Raw genomic sequence first — 24,919 nt, 5'->3', positions numbered from 1 at the left:
TCATGAGTAGAAGCTTGTTTGTAAACATTTACACGCTATGGCCATCTGACGCATGCGCATGCGATGACTCCTCCGCTTTAAAGTAAACAGTAGGTTGCGCTCCAACGCTTCAAAATGAGAGAACAACTTCCTCACGATTAAGCAGAAAACCGGACATTCTTCGACAAAACTGACCTAATTATGGAGAAACGTATTGGTTACATGGAAATAAAAGACATACAAAGAACAATAGAGACGAAATTACCACTAATTGTAAATTAAATCAGTGGCGGGGCGTCGCCCTCTCCAAGCTGAAACACTTTGTGTCAGCAAAATTTGCCCCTCAACATGCAGGAAATAGCGTTTCAGAGGGTCTAGATTTTAGATCTCGCCCCTCACGCAACATTTCGTTCCGCTGCCTCTGCATATGTATCCCAATATGTGTTATGTACGTGTGCAGTTTGAACATCTGTCCAGCCATGGCAGACATATGGTTCCGGAGCAGTTTTTATTTAAACAAAATGGCAACCAGTCGGCTACTTTGAATCTGATTTGTAAAAAAAAGTGACGTGCATCAAAGTCGTATGATGTGTATTAACCGTACTTGAACGAAGTCTGTAACGGCATATTCCAGCACCTGATTCCTGACAATAAACGATTTTGTTCGACCTGCACCACTTCTAAGGTCTAAATGAATAAAATGAAAATGAACCCTTTGGTAGTTTGTGATTCAAAATGTTGGTAATTAGTATTTTATTTGCCAAACCTTAGATGTAGTTGCAGTTGCACGATCGTGTTCAAGGGCAAGTAATACCGAGACCCGGTTTCGAAATGGAAAAACTGAAGTGAATTTCAAACACTAAAATCGCTATCTTAAATTGGGTTGTGAAACCAATGCACGTATGTATTTCGTATGAACAGGAAATAATATATGACATGCTTGGAAATTGACATTAGAATCTTGGTGGAGGGGATTTTGAAAACAAATCTGCCATGATTCGAAAAATAATATATGCAAGAAAACTCACAGGAAATCATATTTACACAAAAATACACCACAAATACTTGACAGGAAATATGGAAACGTTGTCATGGTGAGCAAACGAAACAGATAGGAGTCAACAGTATAAGGGGATGTAAAAGAGAGTTAGCTGCTAATTTAATTGAAAGTCGATGAGATATGAAATGCTTAGTATGGAAAAAAACATGTAGTGGTATACTGAAAAATAGATACATGTGTAGGTGCTAAAATCCCCCTTTATTTTAAATTGCCTGTCCCTTAGTCTGATTCTAAATGGTGTCATCATTACGCACGTCACATATTCCTTATTCCTTTGGTAAGCAATTTGTTGCTGACTTTTCGATCCCTGAATTTCGCTAACCAAAATTTTATCTCACTACTCAAAAAAAATAAACTGTCAATAAACTTGTTTTAACAAATTACATGCCCCACATAAATACAACTCTGAAAATTAAAATGAGTAATATATGGCATGTATCTTCTGTTACACGTTTTCCTGGTCGTCAGTGAATTGTTACTTGCCCAGTGTAAACAACATACACACTTTAGTATCGCTAGTAGTTGTATCGTGAATGCACTGGGTAAAAACAGATATCTCCATCTTTATTGAAATTACCAGGACGCTCTTTCACTTATTTTGTCATTCAACAACTTTCCAATTTTGACTACCTTCGTGTTTTAATTAATGTGTGTACTTCTCTTAAGATTGTGTATTTCGGTCAATTGGTGGGGATTCATTATCAAACTTTCGTTTTTGCCACTCAGTTGAATTGTTAGCTTTCGGATTGAGAGATATTTGTATTTTCCAGTATAATCTCTAACTACTTACAATACAATGAATTATAGTGGTAGTAGTGATATTCGGACGGGCGATAAAGAAAAAGCAGAACCTTGGTTCATTCATGATAAATGAAAGGATATCCAAGAACATCCGCCAGTTAGGACACGTATTTAAAGCGGGAAGTCGTCACCTGCGCATGCACCTGATGTTGTTCGTTTTTCCCACACATCAGTTGACTAAGCTACTAACAAAGATCAACCGGTTATCAAAGGTACAGAGAAAACTACTGCGAAACCAAAAGCTACAAAACTGCATTTAACTGACAAGGCGTCAGCTATTTTCCGTAAAAAGCAACAATTATAAGGCTGTGTTCCAATACTGTGGGAAGTGGAACACTCGGACTCGAAAGTTAAAGTTTTCCTACCAAACGCACCACAGTTGTTATCGTTTTTACTCCTTTATTTAGCCCCAGAAAGACTGCCCACAGCAAGACTGTTGAGTAGCCAGACGCTCTGTAAATATTTACTACATGTCAATATTGTCGCCGTGAGTTTCGTAGAGTACGTTCAACATGTACTACAAGTTAGTGTATACAGTGTGATCTAATAAACACAGTATGATAGGAGACACGATTACGAAACAAAACGAAACGAAACGATGACTTTTTTTTTATTATTAACCATCGCTTCCAGAATCCGTCACGAGTTTCTCAAGTTCCAGTGTATCTGCGATGGTCTTAATTAATGTGCAGCATAAATAAAAAACGGTACTATCTTCCTCATAGAACTTGAAGTAGGTGCTGTTTAACAGTACCCCAGCTATACTTTCGGCAGCGAAACGAAGAAACAGACGGAGGAAGCTGGGGGTAGTTGAACAGTCGTGACAGGCGATTTATTCGCTTGAACTTAAACCAGGTTACTGATAAGCTGTCTATATTTTGTCTCTCGGCAACCACGAGCTTCAGTATCAGTACAGTGGCGGATCCAGCAAAATGTATTGGGGGGGGGGGAGGGTCCAAGCTTCGCTTAAGATATACGGAGCGTAAATCGCAGAGAAGCTATGCGTAATCCAGATGATATGATTCGTCATGCGTTTGGGAGGGGCCATGGCCTCCTGTGGATCCGCCACTGTATCAGTACACCAAAAATATACGAGCATCATTATCATATATAACCAAACTACACATAAAAGTGATTTGCATGGCTACAACGGTGTCAGCTCAAATTACAACAATACTAATAAGCACGTGTGACAATTTTGTGTTTTATTCGCAATATCAAACATTCATAACATTTACAAATTAGAGTTACGGCCTCACTAAAGACTTTTCCCCCGATATGACAGTTGGTGTTTAAACAAACAACCACTTATGTGCGTATTCGACGATGTCCCCAGAAGGTGATGAAGTAGAAATAACACTGCCCAACGTAGATCAGTATACAAAAGTCGTATAGGGAAGTTTAAGAACACTAAACAAATGGCTGATAAATGACAAATCAAGCCACAAAGACTGTCCTCTGCACAATTGATACGAAGTGAATATTCGAATACGTGGCGTCGTTATAATAATATTATCCCCACATATCTTCCCCTCCTCGGAGAGCTAAATGTGCATATGGCGTTGAATTTGTTTACATGTGTCTCATTTCGGGGTTTTACCGCAGAATTCCGGGTCATGACCATTTAACCTCGTGTCGACCGAGGTAAACACCACATAATAGGAGCATTGTTCAGGTACTATTTGTTTGATGTGACATGCATAGAACGATAACGGGAACTAATTTGTTAAATAATTTGTTATTAGGCACAGTGTTTCCACAGAGTGTGGTCATTACAGTGTGTACTGTATCGGTAAGCTATCTTGAAAATGAATGACTATACAGAGTGGCTCGTCGGGCCTTTGGTCAGTGGTAGAGAACATACCAATGCTAGACGCGATGGCCGTATATCTTCCGTACTGTTCATATGCAACCTTATGACTTTGGGTGTTGTGATCATAATAGCACGGTGGATGAGAGGTGAAGATGCCAGCATATTAGATGAATTCGGTGAGCCCGATGTGAATGTGTTTCTATCCGTAACGATTCTGGTCGCGATAATTATCATGATACTCATTATGTTGGGATGTAGACCCACGGTTGCCTGGCGACAAGACGTCGAGTCTCATCAGTCTCACTTCACATTGGATCTTCTAGGCCTTTACATTTTTGGTATAGCTACTATTTTTCTTGAAATCTTTGAACTTTTCGCGGCAGTAGAGTGTCTTGCTATCTACAGCGATCTTCATAATGGTCATGAATACGACTACTTCTTCATTTTCTACTTCTTAAGATTGTGTTTTCTCTTGGTGCAGATGATATTTCTTGGTAAATTCTCCCGTGCTACGTTTGACAACAATGTACTGTTAAGGTACAGTATCTCCGTCTGTTTCTCCGTTAACCTGTTGATTTGGTTTTATACTCTCACTGACGAATCAAGCTTTACTTGGTCTGATGAGAAATACGATATTAGAAGCGGGCAGTGGTGGAACATCTACAACATGAACGAGACAGAAACGGACCTGTTGGAGAACATCCTAAAATGCCACTACCACAATACAACACTGCAATTGAAACTTCGAAGAAATGCACTGCCTATCTTATATCTTTTCTGTATGGAGTACTGCATGGTTGCTGCCACAATGCTGTGTAATATTTGGGCTTCAATGCGGAGTCTCAGACGGGAAAGTACGGCGAGTGAACTACATGTGTACCGAGACTGTAATCAAAGTGAACGCCTGGCTGACATTGATAGTCGTGGGACAGACGATGACACGACAGAGTTAACCATCGACAATCGCCCTGCCCGGTCATCCATTCAAACCGACGTGCAACTGAGCTTACAAGTTACAGACAAGGGACGAACATCAACGCAACAGAATTTGACATCGCCTTATTTCGGAGTGGGATTACTAGTTGGCGCCTTCATGATGGCGTTTCTGCTTGTCGTCACGGTGCTCTTGCAACAAGATATTATGTTCAACAAAACCATCTACATATATTACATTTATAAGAGTGTTTATTACGTCATAATGACGATATTGTGCTGGTTTGGTTTCCAGCTCCTGACGAAGCAAAAATACGAACATCGCGACTATTGCGGGGAAGACGTACTACTTCTGGTGTCAGCTGCAGGAGAATTTGCGTACATGTACTTCAAGATGTTAGCTGCAATCGGGACTATTCTACACCAAGATATTTTCCGCACATGTGAAGAAGGTAGCGGGTGGTATACATGCATGGCAAGTGATTTACCTTGGATGTTGTTGTGGGAAAAAGTTGTTACCGGGATGCAGGTGTGGGTGCAGACGACGTTCTTAATTTACGCTGCCCGATACAAGACTCACCAGAGCAACTCATCTAGAAAGGTAGGCACGACTTTCTTAATGCTCTCACAATGTAACTAAATACCACATCCTGCACGTGTCACTGTGAAAGTAAAATCTCGGGTGCTAATATAATGAAGAAGTGTGAAGGAACAAAGGAACGTGTTTTTAAATGGGAAATCTGACGCGTGACTATAAAATGCAGAACTACATTACTTGGTGAACAAATATTTAATGAAGTATACAAATGTTCTCGTACATACATTCACTCTATATAAGGAGAGATTATTCAGTACATCTACTATTGGGCGAAAGGGAAAATATTTAACACAATTATGGGCGAAGTAGGGTATTTACAGTACAAATATGGGCGATGGAGAGTTTCATGGGATAGTATTTTTACTGGAATGAGGGGGCTTTCCTTGAAGTCTTCATGCTCTCTAGCTAGATCGAAGAAGAAAAGCATATACACTTAGTCATAGATATGATGTAGCGGGATGTCGTAATGAAATGAATTCCTGTATCTAATATCGCAACTAACAAAACGCATTTGTAATAAAGTTAAAGAAAAGTAAAGTCTTATTTTCTTTACGTCAATTAAGTATGATTTTTCCGATCACTAACGCATAATTAGAAATGGCACTTTCATTAAAGTCCCCCAGAATGATGACTTGTGGCCTATTTGTCATATTGATACTAGTGTCTTAACCACCAGTTTTGAAAATCTTTCCAGAAGCATTTGACTCCCTACACAAACAGAACATGTGTGTCGGAATGCTTCCTACAATCAATCAATCAATCAATCAATCAATCAATCAATCAATCAATCAATCAATCAATCAATCAATCATTATTCAGTACTGGGCCGCGGCCCATCGTACAATATTTAAAAATAGTAGGTAGAAGTGTTTTTACAGAGAAAAAGAAACATAAAACTACTAATTACAACACCACAAAAACAGTAAAAAATATATTGATAAATCAATTTACATGTAAAGAATGAATAAATCACTAAAATATTACATTTAACTTGTCTCATAATTATCTCGTCTTTTGAATGCTTGTAACAAATATATAGCTAAACGACGAATAATACAAGGCTGGAATGTTGGGAGAAGAGACACCAGTTTTTCAATATTGGGATAAGTACACAGAGAAATGCTCCCTACAAAAGGTACACGAGTCATCTTCTCTAATGTTTCACATTTTTACAGCCAAAATGTTCTGCAAACTACTAAGATGAAATATTTATTACAGGGAAATTATATTATGCTAAATTGTTACAGTATTAAAGTTCAACTTAAGAAATGGTAATCATCAACAATAACGTTTCCCATTCTTGTACAAGTTTAAATATGACGTCACTGAATGTTTGATGCAATTCTGATTGAATGCTCTGTACACATGTCATGTTTAAATTAGTTTAATGTCCACTGGACTGACAACTATGATGTAGCATTTTGACAAAAACGAAAACGTTGGTTCGGAATCTACTACTTTGACCACTTGATTTCATTCATAACTGTATATATAATAACAAATGTGTCTGTTCATGTCAATATTTTAACACACCAATTGGTAGATATCTGGTCGAAGGTCGCTTACACCATCCTCATTTCTTGGCTATGTTTGGTACTTTAAATGGCGTCGGCACATTCAGTAAACAGCAGGTTGCTTCATATCGATTGTACAAGGTCTCCTTTGCTCATATTCATATTAAAAATATTCTCCTTCGCGTCAATTCGTATTCAGTACACTTTCGTTCGCCCATATTCGCGTTAATAAAAAATCTATTTTGCCCATATATGTAGTAAAAATACTTTTCTCCGCACATATTGGTACTGAAAATACTCTCCTTCGCCAATATTTGTACTGAACATATTTTCTTTCGCACAGATTTTAAATAAAAATACTCTCCTTCGCCCATAATGGAATTGAAATTGCCATATCCGTATATGTATTTTATAGTCACGCGTCCCATTTAAGATCTCGTTCCTTCGCTCTCCTTCGTTTTAGTTGCACCCTCAAATCTCTCAAGACTGGTAATGTCGTTCGCTGATGAGAAAATAGTGAATAAAACTGCACTACATATTTGTTGTGTGGTTAATAGTTACAATGCGTTTTGGTCTTTGCAACACTAAATAAACTCGGGCAAGATTTACAGGGATTGACAGTGTACATTATGCCATGATATTGTTAAAGCGTAAATGTCATAGCACAAAAACAATGATGTAAGTGTTAGTAATGGAAAAGAAGACAATGGAGAATACGAGCGGCGGTTCTTTTGTCAAGTGCCCCACGAACTGGAATGGACTGTAAATTGTTCACAACATTGTCCATCAGTATATATATGTATATACTAAATAATACCTTCCCGTCACGCCTTAAATAAAGATTTGTTATACTTTCAGCTACATGACGTCATCACATGCCTGGCTTTCTGTAACCTAGGGTTTTGGGTACAGTCTGCTTTTGTTGATATGCTCCCGTCTCCAGTAGAATCAATTGAAAAACAGTTCTACAACCTAGACAATCAATGGGATTTCATCATGCGTGTAATGTTGCCGTTCTGTATCTTCTATCGATTCCACTCTACTGTAATGTTTTGCGGGATCTCTGCTAGATTTAAACAGGATGGATGCTCTGGTCTGGATGAAGTAGAAATAATACCCCTGGTACAGCACTGCGAACACTCCGATTACAAGAGCTATGAACATTGAACTAACATATAACAATTACTCTTATTTGAATCTTATGAAATAAGTGCAATTCGCAAGCCCAAAACTAGTTTGACAGAATGTGTATTGCTTCTACCTCATGCGATTCGAGGATCATGCCATTACGGTACAAACGTTGCCAACAGATCGTTATTCTTGACATTTTGGTATGTGTAGTCTTCTAATATAGTGGACAATTAATGATATATATATATGATGTGTTAAATACTTCGTGTGATTGGCTACAAACGAGTGGAATGTGTGGAGGCCACGCCTTTAGCTCTTAAACTTCCATGTGATAGGTTAAAGTTTTGATAAGTGCATAAACCTAGTCTTAGTCGATTTTGGGGGAGTTATCCACAGGCAGGGAGTCTTGGGGAGATCTCAGCAGGCGAGCCAGCCTTGACTGTCCCCACATGGCGCTGAGAGGAGAAGTTGACACGAATTCAATCTGTGTGTGTGTCTATGCTTGGTCGAAAGGGTTGCAAATTTAACAATCCCCTGAGATAACGTTAATAAAACGATAATTAAGCCGTCATATTATTACTGTCGATTCACTCGCTGTTGCTTTGATGTTTCTCTCTACTCAAAAACAGCTTTTACACTTTATACACATAAGCAACCAAATCGCGTAGTTTCTAATTTTAGAGATCTATTCACGTTGTCAAAGATGGTCATAGTTCAAATTCATTGTTAATTCAAGGGCTGTTTTGATTGAGCAGTACATAACAATTGTCCATACTTCGAAGGTATCAGAATTCAATGAGCAATGGGGAAATACAATCTTATTGTTGTCAGTGGGGAAGGTACGCACGTAACGTAGATGTTAAGTTCCAAATATAAAAGCATGTAATATTTCAGGTTTACATTAGCAACTTGTTAAACATTCTGAGTTGGATCATCATTATTATTGACGTATGTTACACAAAACATGCTTTTATTTTAGTATATGCAAATATCATCAAAACATTTAAATGAAACGAGCAACTTAGTTTATGCAATTGATCAACCAATTTCCTGGACAAGGAATATGTCAAAATCTCAAAATGTTGGTCGAAATCATAATATGTGTTTTTTTCTACAAAGTACGTGTTAGTGTGTTTTCACATTATTAAAAAAAATGACAGTGAACACTGTTTCATAACATATTGTTGTACCACACTAAACTGTTCTCCACTGTTGAGTGCTATGTTAATTTAAATATTGAATGATAATTATCACGAAGAATTTTGAATAGGTTTCTATGTTCGTCTAATTGTTAGCATAACATGTACCCAAGTTATTGTTCTTTCCATTCATTGAAATGTTTTAATTGTATATTTTAATGTCACGAATATGGAGATATGTTCAATTTGAAAGTATGTTTTATCTTATCAATTTATCGCCATGAGAGTGTGAGCCTGTTATTTCTTAGTGTTAACTTTCCTAAATAATTACTTGTATTTTAATATCCTGACCTGTGATTAATGTGATATCAGAATAAGCATGCATTAGATTTAATTTGTGAAAGCAATTATTGTAAAAAACGCAACTGATTTTGAAAAGCCGGACTGTTACATTCAGAATGAATATTCAGCTTCGTGAGTTTCAGTGTAGATGACGACCCGTTGTTTCACATTTTAATAAAGGTGTTAAGGTCGCCCTTAAATGCTACAGCTTAGAAGCATTGACCAATTGAATTACATGAATATAATAATGTGATAACATTAGCTAAAATGTACCAAAGCAATGAATTTATATCAATTAATATCATAAATGAATTTATGTCAAATAATAGGTTGGTTGGTTGGTCAGTGTTAGTTGGTGGAGTGTATGCTGCTTCTCCAAGTATTCGTGGTCATCGTGACTGAGACGATGCTTATGTATTTTCAGTATTGTATCTCATCTCATACCCGCTGATGTTTTCATAATAAACATCCTGAATATATCCAATACCGGCAACCACTTCAACGTCAACTCATTTCAATACATGTCACTGCCTCAAGACGTTCAATTGCACGAATAGAAAGAAAGTCCCATCAAAATGAATAAACGAGTTTGTTTTTTCACGTAGGACTTCTCCTATAGAATATACTCATAAATGTATACCTTTTTTTCCAATGATCACAAGTACTATTCATTACATATTTAGTATTTATTCCTATCCCATTTCTCAGACAATATCATGTTTGCTATAATTGTTATTATTGTGGAAATTTATCTATATAATCCAAGATGGCAATATGAACATTTATTTGACCTTCAACCTTCAATACCACCCTAACATTTGACGCTGTCATCTAGATGTCAATGTGGAGGAATGCCTTCACACTCCAGCACATATTGAACCTATAGTTTGACCAGTAGCTTTGCCTGCTTATCATTATCATTTGATATCTGGTCAAGTGAAAGTTGGGTCATGGGTCATTTTAGCCAGCTTAGGGCAAGTATGAATGTTGATGAATGTCTGATTGTGTTACGCTGGCAAGCACTTAATGGACCTAGTACAGAGTGGTTCCCCACAACTCAGCTAAGTGGACTACCTCAAGATATACCAAGAAGCTTTTAAATCTATATAGCTGAGAGCTATGTACTATATTTACTTTAGTGGCACTGCTTCAGTAATGATGACTACTAAATACCACACTATTTCGCCGTCCCTCTCCTCCCCAGCGGCAGGGAAAAGGTTGACTCTGTTGTTCTCACAATGACATACTAGTAATCACATACGCATATTTGGTTTACATGACTCGTAATAAATACCATAACAGCAAATGATTATAATTTCAATATTTTGACCTTTTGATATAGAGTTTGTAACCTTAGTAACGAGAGACAGTGCAGCGAAGTGTTACCTCAGCGGACCGTTTTGAGAAAATCGGGCCGATTGATAGACTTTCCCTTTTATTTAGCGTTATAACCACTGTATTTAGAATTATAATCATTGTATTTAATCAGTGTGTTTTACTCTTTTGATTTATACCTTTTTATTAATATTCATGTTGTATTTAACCTGTATGATGATGAGTTGATGACAGTATCTTTGATTTATGAACGTGTTATTCCAGGAGGCATTGCTCAGTTTGAGTGAAGGGATGTGTGATGAAATTGTTTGCACGTATCTGTTAATCGACTTATTTAGCTGATTATGAGTGAATTGCTGTGTTATGTCTGTCATCGTTTAGGCTCATGCGAGGTCCTGGACGGAACTCGACTCAGTGATTGGGAACTAATTACGATATAACCGTCACTATTCGGACTACTATATTTGACAGTTGGTATTCGCAGTTACTAATGTAGTGAACGATTAATCAAAAGATATGACGTGTTCAGTACTTAGTGTGATTGGCTGTATGATTGAAGGTTACGCCCTAGAGTCTTTATACATGTACTTCTTTGTAATTGGTTAAGGTTTTGAAAATGAATAAAGTTGTTTTTAGTTGGTCTTGGCGATTACACCAGGACAGACGCAGTCTTGGGGCAGTCTTGGGAGAGTCTTGGGGCAGCCTTGCGATAGTTTTGGGGACTTTTCCCCAGGGCGCTGTGTCTTATAGAGTGCTCGACTGACCGACTAAAGACGAGAGTTGAAACGTATTTCGTTGTGTGTGTCTATTTGACTGTAAGGTTTAAGTGACTTTCCCGATCCCGTACCTCAAGGGGACGCGATAGAGAGACGAGACGATATCCCCCCTGACACGTGTGGAGAACCCTAAAGGAGAAGAATTTCCCCCTCATAGCTACTCAAGGGAAATTCCCTTAAAACGTTCAATTGTTGATTTGACACAAGGCGTTCAAATAATAAATGGTGACCAACTTAAAAACAGTTTACTATCGCATTTTTTCAGAATATATATATATATATATATCACATTTTGAGATCATCTTTGAAAAAATGTTTAGGTATACATAAAAAAATTAAAGTTTAAAAGACTGGTGATATATTGTAATATCATAAAATATACAGTAAACATAGTGTGTGATATTGTGTTTGTTAAATGGTTTACTGATCTTAGGTTTTTGTCACAAACATATAGTCGATAGCTATTGTTATTGACTCTGGGTTTTAATACATGTACTTGACTGTATTTAAACCCCAAAATAGGAATATACGTAGCCAGGAAGCTGTTCTGTAGCAGTTCGTTTTTATCTCCGGTACTTACGTGAGATATAGGGCAAAGGGGAATAGCTGGTACAGGTTACAGGAAATAAAACAACATTTTACGTTTTTACACGAAATATAATGAAAGTTACATTTCCAGTAAAAAATAGGTTTTTACACTTTACAGATAAAGCACATTCTTAATTACATTTTACATGTTTATAATATATTTGATAATTTGTGTTTAAGAATCAAAATTGGAAATTGCGTACAAATGTGAAAAATGCTGTATACGTTTATAAGATCTTTGTACAAATTACGGACGAATAAAATAGCTGATTACATTTTACACCATACCTATGTCTACGAATTTACGTTTTATAAATTTAAAATACATTATAACGAAAAAAAATCAATTGATTACAGCTTACGAATATACCCCCTTTCCGACCCTCTTACGTTGTGTGTTGATCACGAAACAAATTTATTTAGTGTTAGATCGGATTCAGGTTTCGTCGCTCACATCCAAACACAGGACGTCATCACTGTATCTGAATAAGTTGAAAGAATCAGCACAAAAACACCGTGACGTCAACTATATTAGATAAGCCCATTTTCCCAAAAAAACAAAACAACAACAGCCAATTGGAATCAGATTTGGTAAGTGGATTTTAACAATCAGTACGTGGAATCATGGAATGTGAAGGTAAGTAGAACTTTTCATGGTAGGATCAAATACTTGACTATTACCACACTCGTACAACATACATTTTCAGGACTAAGTAAGAACAATCATATAATGTAATCACTATACTTGGAGGCAGAAGATTCTTTCACGTGGTTCTCGGCCGCCGGAGGTATAGTACTGACTGTCACCAGGGTCAAGTAACTACATGTATTTGGAACACATGTTCGCCAGAGTTTTTCAACCTATCACTGTTAAACGTGTTAGAAAGATGAAGAGAAACAACCAGCTTCGACCGACTTGCTGTTAGTCAGCTCAATATATATATATATATATATATATATATATACTTTACAAGGAATTTCGGCCGTAAAATATACATATTCTTTTACTTGTTGATTGGCTGTAATATAATATTTTAGATGCGTTGTTCACGTCACTATGAGAACCATATCGAACAGAACGCAGTGTGACGATCTTCATACTTGAGTGTTTACACTTGATTGCCATATCAGATTTATATATGCTTACGTCAATATTATCTATGAGCTGTTTTTGTTATGCTACGTCACAAATGTGCCAATGTAAGATCCGGGATAGTGCTTATTCGAACAAGTTTTTATCATTTGGTAGGATTTTGGTTAACGTTCTTACAATCACTGACAGATGGCTACAGGTACAATGTACCGTCATAGAGTAATAATAATATGATGTAATTTGCCAAAGCCTAGCTCAGGGCATGGTGACGCAAATATCGTTTTATACATATAATGTTTGTAGATATGATCAGTTTCAGAATTCGGGATTGAATCACTTTGATCATCTAATGCAATATGTCGTGTCAGCGTATCCACCACCGGTATAAGGGATGTTCGACTTTAAAAATAGCTTATAGTTCCATAACGTGAAGCAATGTAAAAAAAATCAACACAACTTTACGAATCTGAAAATTTTTATTGCAGATTTTACCCCAAAATGTACAAATCACATTTAAACATTGTTAACGCGAAGTCAGATATTTTGTTTAAATAGAATTTACGTCATCGAAGTGAGTATAACGGGAGTTGCATGGCCATGTTTTGAGTCGTGGGACAAACTACATGAAAACATTGACCATGTTGTAATTGAAATCTGTACCCAGCTTCAGCTGCTGTGAAATCATTGACTACACTAGGGATATGTACTACAATGAGTTGTCGTCTTGCAGCTTGTTACGTCATTAGCAAAACCAAACGAAAGTTGTGTGATTTTCACCGCTAGAGGGCTAACTTCTTCTGAGATGCAATGAGCCTGTCACCCACGTATATGATCAATTTAATATCGACGTTGCCATACTTTACCGGGTTATAAATATAAGTATTTTTGTGGCAATTTATCTTAGAAAAAATTTTAAACACCGATGAATTTTATTTAAATCTGAAAAAAGATCATTTAGGATATTCTTCTAACGAAAGTGAAACTACAGATGTACTACAGTTAATGGTGGAAGAACACACGTCTAAACGAAAGTTCCATCATTTTCATCTCTAGGGTGAACGATCGATTTTATGATGATTTTACACTCATGATGGCCTGGTTATAAACACAAGAATTTCCCCCTGGATTATAAAAAATATCGCGAACCCCGAAGAAATATATTTTTAAAAGAAATTATTTATGGTGTAAATTTATGATACTTTTGTGTATGAATGTAAAATCCGAAGAACACAAGTCTATGTCTATGATTATTTATCGCGCTTACTGGTACGTGTAAATATGTACCGGTACATGTATGGCGCTTACTGGTACGTGTAAATATGTACCGGTACATGTATGGCGCTTACTGGTACGTGTAAATATGTACCGGTACATGTATGGCGCTTACTGGTACGTGTAAATATGTACCGGTACATGTATCGCGCTTACTGGTACGTGTAAATATGTACCGGTACATGTATCGCGCTTACTGGTACGTGTAAATATGTACCGGTACATGTATCGCGCTTACTGGTACGTGTAAATATGTACCGGTACATGTATCGCGCTTACTGGTACGTGTAAATATGTACCGGTACATGTATCGCGCTTACTGGTACGTGTAAATATGTACCGGTACATGTATCGCGCTTACTGGTACGTGTAAATATGTACCGGTACATGTATTCGCAACACTCATAAACAAACAAAACAAAATTAACAAAAGTGTTATAATTTTACACTGGCCTGGTTATAAATATAGTAGTTTCCACCGGGATTATAAAAATTATCGCGAAGGAATATTCTTTTTAAAATAAATTATTTATGGTGTTCGTTTAAGATACTTCTTGTATGAATGTCACAGTAAAATCCGAGGATTGTGCCGCAGTCAAAGGCGGAAGTAAACTTTTTTTCAGATATGCATATATTCAATCTGATTAAAATCCGATGATTAAAATCCGATGTAGGCTCCAATTTTTTGTTTTTTAATTATTTGTTTTTGTTTTTTTGATAACCCTTTATATTATTTATTTATTTATTTATTTATTTATTTGTATTTTAGTTTGAATATGTCGATTTTTTGTTTTTTCTTGCCGTTAATCAGTTCTTAGAAAATCGTAGTTAGAGGCGACTGGGACACGATTTTCTAAGAATTGATTAACGGCAAGAAAAAACAAAAAAATCGACATAATCAAACTAAAATACAAATAAATATAATATAAAGGGTTATCAAAAAATATTTAAACAAAAAAAAAAAAAAAAAAAAAAAAAAAAATTGGAGCCTCATACCATGGAGGTAAACCTCCATGCTCATACCTACATCGGATTTTAATCAGATTGGCATTTATTGAAATTGTTATACATATTTATTTTCGTTTATTTATGACTATTTTTTGTTTTGCGTGCTGTTGTTATTTTTTTCATATCGTATCGTACTGAGATACAATATCTAAAACGTTTTAAATAAGATTGTTACACAGGCGCAATGTACGATAATCCCCAAACCACCTTCATTGGAAGGAGGTATGTAAATGTGTCGAAATGGACATAGTGCGAGTGGTTAGTGCTAGTAGCACTAATCCGAAAAACTACTAGATCTAGTGCAAAAATGGCAAAAATGTACATAGTGCGAGTGGCATTGATATTGCGTTGTCAACGACGTCAAGACGTCCCGTAATTCTCTGAAAATAAATTAATATTTACGTAAAATTGTTGTATCTTTCATTCATTGGAAATGTGCTACAGTGGGAAAATTGAGAATGTCATTGTCCACGTTTGTCGTAATAGGCCGTTGGAACAACGCGATCGGCCGGGAAACTAGCTGAAACAGTGAAACTGCAGGTCGAACTTCGTAATTTTTACAAATTGTGAATAGATATACTGTATGAAATGGTATTGTGAGGAAGTTTGTGTTTTCAACTTTGGCGAATGGAAACTTTATGTAAATGGTGGAATTCAGCGTTGATTTTTTTTTAAATCGCTGATGTGCCGTTTTATTTCTGGTCGGCGCCACACTTAATGAAAATTGATCTTCGAAAATGAAATTATGATGCCATATGTGAACTAAATGAAAAATTGGTATACTCCTAGTCTAAGTCCCGGGTCCCTGTAAAGCTCGGTGGATGTTGTGTGTACTGCGACCTGTGAATGGGCATATACATATTCACGCAATCCTGTTGTTACATTCTCTAAGACAAGCCTACGTCACAAACTGGTCAAAATCCCCCAAACATTGTCAGCAACCAATCACAGACTAGCTTAAACAATAGCATTCCCTGACGATAATACTTAGCAACGTTATTTCTCCAACGCTAACTTGAAAAATCTTTTGTTTCTGTCTCGTTTCCGTTTCCGGTCTGTCTTAGAGAATTGTATCATGGAGGTACTAACGGAATATGATGCAACCTCGCCGATTTTTTAACGTGACCATATTATATATGTCTAGACACTTTCTCTGCAATAATATTTTTAGGAGCCCCTAGGATTTTTTGTTGTAGACTTTCGAAATCTTGTTCTTGTTACAGTTGCTAATAATTAAAACATGTGAAATCTGTGAAGTAACATGTTCGTCTGTTGAATTTCCGGTTGTGAAATACGTATTTTAACCCTTCACAGCTAAACAAACGCAGTGTATGGTCGCGTTAAAAAACTGGGACCAAGAAATCGTCCAGGGCGATTTTTCGTCAGTTTTTAAATTTATTTTTTAAAACATTTTGTCGTAATTTATCGGACATTTCAATCGTTCCTGACGCCTAAATCTGTCTATTTAAGTTTTTATTCAAGAGCGTTTGGACCAAGAGCTGTTATCACTGTAAACAATGTTAAATTCTTCTTCTTATGCTAAGTTCATCTTTGAAAACAACTATTTTTTTATTTAAAAAAAATCATGCCATTTTTCCAACAAAATCCAAGCCAAAAGAGCGTACTACAACATCGGCAAATCTCTTCCGCGTTGAGTTCAATAACATTAACATATTTAAATGAGCTATGGTGATTTGAACGCGTTAGCATCATCCAGCATTTTGATTGGTTAATTAGCGATTTGACCTATTAGCTCAACTCACGCAAGAGAAACATGGCGGATACCCTAACGCATCGAGCGTTTATATGCGATCGGAATCATTTGCTTACGATGAAACTAAGTTGAATTTTATTTGAATCAACTAATTTATTTTTTGTGCGTTATTTTAATCACTACTGAGTAATATACAACGTTTGTGAAACGTAGCATGTCCGGATTGAGCATCTGTGATCGCTTGCTGCTACGCAATGCAGTTGTGTTCGTTTTTGTCGTTTAAAAATATACTTTTGTTACCAATAAAATAAAAACAAATGTATTTGAAAAATGACACTGGGCGACACTGTAATGACATTCTAGGTGGCCTACTTTTTAATTCAGCAAGAATTATTAATTATTGTTAATTCTGCAATAAATTTTTCGTCTGAAAATTTCCCCAAAAATATTTGATAATTATTTTTTAAAATTTTGAACCCCAAATAAGTGCCCATCACCCGTGATATCCCAAGGGCGATTTTTCGGATGGCCGAATTTACGGCAGAATCCGGTATTATATAAAGAAAGTATTATTATGGACATCTCGCGCATATTGCCAATGTTTTATACTGTTTGTAGTTTGCATATGAAAGTGGTTGTTGATGCCCCTCCTATTATTCGACGTCGTTGACAATGCGATAACAATGCCACTCGCACTGTGCACATTTTAGCACTAGATCTAGTGCCATTTTAGCACTAGATCTAGTACTTTTTCGGATTAGTGCTACTAGCACTAGCCACTCGCACTATGTCCATTTCGACACATTTACAGATACAACTTACAAGCTGTGCCTATGAATGCGAACCCGGGAGAGCCTAACATTTCTTATTCAAATTATACTATCTGCCATTTGCCAAAAGAAGCACGCCTATTGGCTAGAGATTAAATGCAATCGGAATCCGCATACTTGCTATAAATAGCTTGATGTCGTAGTTGGAATTAGAATTCGGCAGCCATTCTGTGTTTTACTTCCGTGTTACATTAGTCGACAATATGTCTGGTCGTGGAAAAGGAGGCAAAGTGAAGGGGAAATCTAAGTCAAGATCGAGTCGTGCTGGTCTACAGTTCCCTGTAGGACGTGTACATCGTTTTCTACGCAAGGGTAACTATGCTGAACGTGTGGGCGCTGGCGCTCCGGTGTACTTGGCTGCTGTACTTGAATATCTAGCTGCTGAAATCCTCGAGTTGGCCGGTAATGCTGCCCGTGATAACAAGAAGTCAAGAATCATCCCCCGTCACTTGCAGTTGGCTGTCCGTAACGACGAAGAATTGAACAAACTTATGTCCGGGGTGACCATCGCACAAGGCGGCGTGCTACCAAATATTCAAGCCGTGCTCCTACCCAAGAAAACCCAAATGAAAACGAAGAACTTTTAACTGTTTCAACCGGACCTTTTTCAGCAGACATCATCTACTAGTACGTACTGTCTTGACCGAAATTGTGTTAATAATATATTCATGTTGAGAATTTTGCATCTTATTTGGTGATTTTTGGATTATGTTTGTGGATGAACTTTGTCACAATCAATAACGTTTTCACGACAGAGGTCGTGTATACTATTTGTTTTGTCTAAAAATGGATCGAATGTTTTGACTAAATTTAATATTTGTTATGTGATTGAGTCAAGTGTCACTTGCAAGTGAACGCAGGACCCGGTGGCAACAATGATAAATTGTTATCAATTGTAGCACATATTATGACATTTATAGCAATTCGCCTCGTTATGTTATGTCTGCAATACGCTTAAACTCGATTACATTATCTCCATTCATTCAGGCATGAACGTTTTTTTTTTTCCATTAAAGGGCTGGTGGTCGTTGGGCCGCGCATGTGCAACATTTCCCCACAATCCAATGCGTTCTTTTAATGAAATCACTAGTACGAGTTTTGACCTAGGCCGATCTTGCACTAATTACCACAGTGACTCCTTTGATATCTTCCAATCACCTAACAAAATACTTAAAGCTTGATAACGTCTCAGTTTGTACTCTTGCCAACAGTCAAAGTTGCCTTCTTTGTTTATTTGAGACCATATCCCACGCATGCAGGCCAAAAGATCACTGCCCTTTAATTTAACAAATGTTTACTCCAGAAGAGAACTTCTTCAATCTAAAGAAAATGCTTTCATTTTGCACATTACAAAAAGTGCAATATAAATAAATACATTATTATTGGCTGAAGAAATCTTTGGTAACACCTATGAGAAATGTATTTTATATTGTTTGTATACATTTGTAAAAGCAGTGTGATCGGTCAATTTGTTTTGAAATTTATAAACTATTTGATATATATAAACATTCATGCCTAAATGAAATTTGGTGTATATGAATAAATTTAAACTGTTTGTAAAATCAAAGTAAGTACTAGAATACTTGGGCATTTTCGCTTGGAATTTATTTTCACTATTTCCACTGAAAGGATGATTCCGTGAAAATAAAATCCAGCGAATATACTTTTTTTCCTATATTTCACATTAAACTCATCAAAATCAATGAAAATAAATTCCATGCAAAATGCCCAAAAAGCCTTTTCAGCGAAAATTAATTCCAGCGAAAATAAAGTATTCCACAGTATGTAGGAAGCATTTACCAGTGATGTAATCCCTTCACTACCACTGTTTGATTTGTCTTTAATAAATGTATATATATACATTTATATGATGTACAACACTCGTATGTATATAGTGATTATCAATTACATCAACATTGACATTTCTGACTCATTATAAACATTGTTTTAAATAACTTGCAATGGAGAATTCTATATGTAATTGTTTGTCATGCCAAGTTTTGCCTACCTGTACTAATACAATCAATGTCATGTTTACCTGTCACAATCACATGTACCATATTTACTCTATATTGGAGCATACTTTGCCAATTTAAAGCAGTCTTTACATGTATACCTTGTAAAGAATTCTACATAAAACATACATGCTTTCAATAGAACAAATCCAGTATTTGGTTTGAATGAGTAACAATATGTTGATATAACAACAAATCCAGTATTTGGTTTGAATGAGTAACAATATGTTGATATAACAACAAATCCAGTATTTGGTTTGAATGAGTAACAATATGTTGATATAACAACAAATCCAGTATTTGGTTTGAATGAGTAACAATATGTTGATATAACAACAAATAAACACCAATGTAAATTACAAAAAAATTCGGAACATCCATGCATGCTCGTTATAAAAGTACCCGGTGTAGTCTGGTGCAAACCTGGTGTATTTCATGGGTGTCTGATAAGATGTGACAATGACTTCAAGCAGTATCCTCGTAATTCCTCCCAGGAATACATCTTGGTAATGTCAAAATCCAAAATGTTTAGAACATATTTAGCAAACTTGTTTGTGTGGGCCCGTCCTGTCAAACCCTGGGGGCGGCTATGTTTTATATTATTAGAGGATGCTTACGTGCGTAATTGTTCTATATTTGGAATTCACGTTTCCTAATATGGTAGGATGAAAATACCCAGTGCAATAACACAAAATTACGACAAACTGTAATTTAGGGTGTTACAGTGACAGATGTATAATACCTCTTAACAATCTTAGAATTATCAAAACAATACCTCGTATGATACAGGTTATCTGCATATGAATTGGTTCTATTAGAATCGCATGTGCACTATGAAGAGAACATGTTTTTGAATACCAACACACTCGCATCTTGTCATTATTCTGACAACACACATTGAATTAACTTTTAACATAGTTATGTTTTGATTAAAACTTGGCTCGATAATTAATCACATTGCAACTCAATATAGAATTGCGTTTTAATTCAAGTTTATAGATATTAATTATGACAAATAGTGACTGTCGTCACAATGTTGTAAGACAAATGCACTGAAATGAAGCATGGAAGACAAAGTTAATGTTATGTATGCATTTTTATTTCTTGTACAACATAGCAAAAAATTACATAACCTGCAATAAAATATCAAGTCATCTGCCTATTTCTTGTATTTTATTTACTTTGATAACAAATTGGAATAAACTGAAACGAAAGGTTGTTGCTCTATTACATTTGTGATGGATAGAATTGATGATATATATTTTTACAAATACATTGTACAATTACTCAGAATGAAATATCCTTATAAATTTTCCCCGTCACAACAATATTTACTTCAAAGGTACTGCAGTCAATTGATGCAGTCTTATACCATAATTCCAATCAACTCTGGAAGTGAAATGCAGTACGCTGTCATCAAGATTTAGCATATTGTTTTCATTTGTAGTTGATATTGGCCCAGAGTGCCATACAAATGCATAACCTGCCTTATACCAAACACTGATTGGACTGGGAACACTTGCAGTATGTGTTTGACCAAGTTTTCATTTCCGGATTTCTAGCATTCAATTGGAATACACTTATATATGACCATTTATGTGTCTCACCAACCACATTTGTGAAATATCATCTGTTCTGCAGAAACTAGTTCTGGTCACTTGCCCACAAAGTGCTAATCAGAAAAACACATTTTTAGCAAAATTCTGGATGTGAAAAAATGTATAACTTTTTTTTCTAATTGAAAAAAAAATCACAAAAGAGATAAAAAAATTAAAAATATTCCACTTTGTCTACTACACATCCAATACCATATACATCTGTCTACAAGAATAAATAGGAACAAAAATTCTCTCACTTGACATTGTTAACGAGATACAAATTTAACAATTTTATAAAAAACAACTTGCCTGGAAAAAATGGTAAGACAACAAATTGAAGAACCAGCCTTCAACGTTTCAGAATAAATGTTTCTTATTACATATACATTGACAATCATAATTTCTACAATGACAAATGTCTGGAAGCATTGAATACACCAAAAAAGCAGTCATGACCAAAAAAAAACAAAAACATGTTCATTATGTGAAATAAAACAAATTTGATTGATGTTTCCGAGAACTGAAACAACAATGGGATAGGAATATTTATGACATAATCATACTTTGACTACAGATGTGAAAATTCCATCAGTTAATTTTAAAAATAAATTTTGTTAATTTAAAAAGAAGGAAGTACACGAAATTCAAAAATTACATTGATGGAATGACCATAGCTAATTTGCATAGGAATAAATAATTGTTGAGCATTTGCATAAAATAAACTTTTTTCACAGGGTTACCGGAAACAAAGAATATATTTTATTTGGTTTAACACAAGTTTACCTAACAAATAGAAATGACTAAAAACTAAAGAACTCTTTTTCTTCATATGACAGAAATTGTAGACAACATAAAACATGAATTAATCATATCTGTCACAGAAAACGTTTGAGATTATAATAATACTGACCAGATAATTCCCTCATTAGCATATTAGCATTCAATATATGATGCATTCTCAAAAAAAAAATTTATACGTGCGTATAAATAAAAAAAATTGTTCACAAAAAATAACAATTCTGTTTTTGGAACTGGCTGTTCATATGAAAAAACAAAAAAACTGTTAAGAATACAACATCTTACTAAAAATAGAACTGACATAACAGTTGAGTACATGAAAAACATGAAATGATGACAAGATATGCAGATGATAGATGTTTTCAACCCTAACTGGCTTACCTTGCTGTTAATTGCCTGAACCAAGCCCTTGAGAAATTATTTCAAAGCAATTGGACGAGTTATCAATACGTCTGTTGTTATTTAGTTTTTGTTTACTCATTTGTTTGTCTGAATCATTCTGGTGAATCAAATAATTAATTTGAAACAAATGCTATTATAATTAATTTTTTTTGTATCAGGGTCACAGAAAAGAAAGTTAATACCTGAATAGGACACCAGCCAATCTGAATACTTTCAGTTTCCAACCGATAGTAAATACCATGATTGGCAAGACTTTTGTCAATCTAAAATTGAATTAAAAAACCATCATCATCTCTTCATTTCATCCCAGAAATCTTTCTCGTCAAACATAAGAATGTATTTGCTGAAAGATGTATTCATGTCAATGGCTTACCAAAATAGTAAGAACGTCTAATCTACCTGACCTTTGACCTCTATTCTATCCAACTGTTGGAGACAGGTGCTGTTGCTATGACTACTAGCTCTGTGGTAATATCATCTCGCATGCACTTCTATGCATTTACCACCTTTAATCGTGACTACATTTAGTCCGATAGTTGAAAAGTCCCATCCATGACAATTATCATCATGTCTCTTCATCTTTTTCGGGATTATAAAAAATGTTCCAGAAAACTGTGAAAATGATACAGATGATGTAGACGGCCATAGCAACCCAAATCATAAAACGTTCATGAAGTTTCTGATCAAAGTTCTTGAGGATGAGGAGTCCGATTGTGGCACCTGTGATTGATCCAGTGAAATGTGGAACATACGCTGTTGGTATCCCCCTGTCTGTGTACCGCCTCCAGATTGCAAATCCAACATCTAGACTTGCTGAAAATAGAAATGAATCAAAGAAAGCTTAGAAAGGACCCTCCGTCTGCTGAGACATTAATTTAAACTTTAAGATTTGCTTCAAACGAGAAGCTTGGCAACTAATTTTTGTCTGCTATTTGAGATGCATAACATGAAAAAAATGTGATTCACATTATCAAAATTTATAATACATACAGAAAATACATTTGATTTTTCATCCATGGTTTTTAGTCTAATTTATTCTAGAGCACCTCTGCAATAAATTCAATTTAAATCTGATTTTTTTAGATATCAGAAAGGGGTTAATAATAGATAATCAATATGCATGTTTATCAACATTAAACTAATCATGTCTGTGGATTACCTCAATGAACCAAATGAATTATTATACAAACTAAGCAATTATTATGCATAGATTTAGGTCTGTATATTGTTTCAGGGCGCACAAGTACAAGTTTCATTAAAATGTGATGATTAATTCTAACTAAGTTAGTGGAAAGCTGACAAGTAAATTATTATGCAAATTAGGTAATTATTATAGATGTATATAAACCTAAAACTAATTTGATCATCACATTGTGTTAGAGTACATATGTACCAAGATTCATTGAATTAAGATATGTACTGTCACAGACCATCCATGTTAGCTAATTATCATGCAAATCAGGTAATTAATATGCATGAATTTCAACCAAAACCTAATCAAATCTGCGCATTAGCCCAGAGCATCTACACACAAAGTTTCATTAAAAACCAACATACGATTCTTGAGATATATGTGAAATGGACAGACACACAAACACACATACATACAGACAGGGTAACTGCAAAGACTCCCATTGTGTGTGAAGGTCATTTTGATTTCATTTGTATTATATTTAGTTTTGATCATGAAGAACTTCAAATGTACACAATATGCTTTAAAAGAGGTTCATTCTGAATTGAAGACCATATGTCATTGTTTTCATACTTTAATATGGGTCCATGCCATTAAGATAAAAAAACATTGGGGACACCAGACAATTGTTCTTAAAAACAAAAATCTTAAATCTCATGGAAAATGGCAAAATTTTCATTTATGCACTGATTTCCATGGTGAAATAATTTCTTCATTTTCAAAAATGTAGCTTGGAATGAAAAAATCAATTAATATTTATTATACGCCTGCAATTAAGACAATAGAATTCATCCATCACATCTTCCAGTGGGAGAAAATCACTCCAGAATCAGAATTAGTTGACAGCAAGAAGTCACATGACTACAAATGTAACAAGGTAGACAGCAGGAAGTCACATGACTAAAGATGTAACATGGTAGACAGCAAGAAGTCACATGACTACAAATGTAACGTGGTAGACAGCAGGAAGTCACATGACTGCAGATGA

At 35.5% G+C, this 24,919-nt stretch overlaps 2 protein-coding genes across 3 annotated transcripts in view; one reads left to right on the top strand and one right to left on the bottom strand.

Moving 5' to 3' along the window:
* Positions 1-18,056: 18,056 nt before the first annotated feature.
* Positions 18,057-20,089, top strand: LOC100377681 (histone H2A). The gene has a single exon (XM_006819124.3). It carries the CDS (start codon positions 18,130-18,132, stop codon positions 18,511-18,513), a length of 384 nt encoding a protein of 127 aa, XP_006819187.1. The 5' UTR covers positions 18,057-18,129; the 3' UTR covers positions 18,514-20,089.
* Positions 20,090-21,018: 929 nt separating this feature from the next.
* LOC100377830 (rhomboid-related protein 2-like) overlaps positions 21,019-24,919 on the bottom strand; it is a 63,092-nt gene continuing 59,191 nt past the window's right edge. The window contains exon 11 of one of the 2 annotated variants that reach the window (XM_085502506.1): positions 21,019-23,552. In XM_085502506.1, the coding sequence (XP_085358632.1) occupies positions 23,305-23,552 (248 nt within the window). In that variant the 3' untranslated portion in view covers positions 21,019-23,304. The remainder of the gene's footprint in view (positions 23,553-24,919) is intronic. The other variant, XM_085502507.1, reaches the window with a different exon arrangement.

This window comes from Saccoglossus kowalevskii, chromosome 8 (assembly GCF_978046115.1).
Source record: "Saccoglossus kowalevskii chromosome 8, keSacKowa6.1, whole genome shotgun sequence".
NCBI classification, from domain to species: domain Eukaryota; kingdom Metazoa; phylum Hemichordata; class Enteropneusta; family Harrimaniidae; genus Saccoglossus; species Saccoglossus kowalevskii.
The sequence above is the reverse complement of the archived record's forward strand: the minus strand, read 5'-3'. Positions and strand labels throughout refer to the sequence as shown.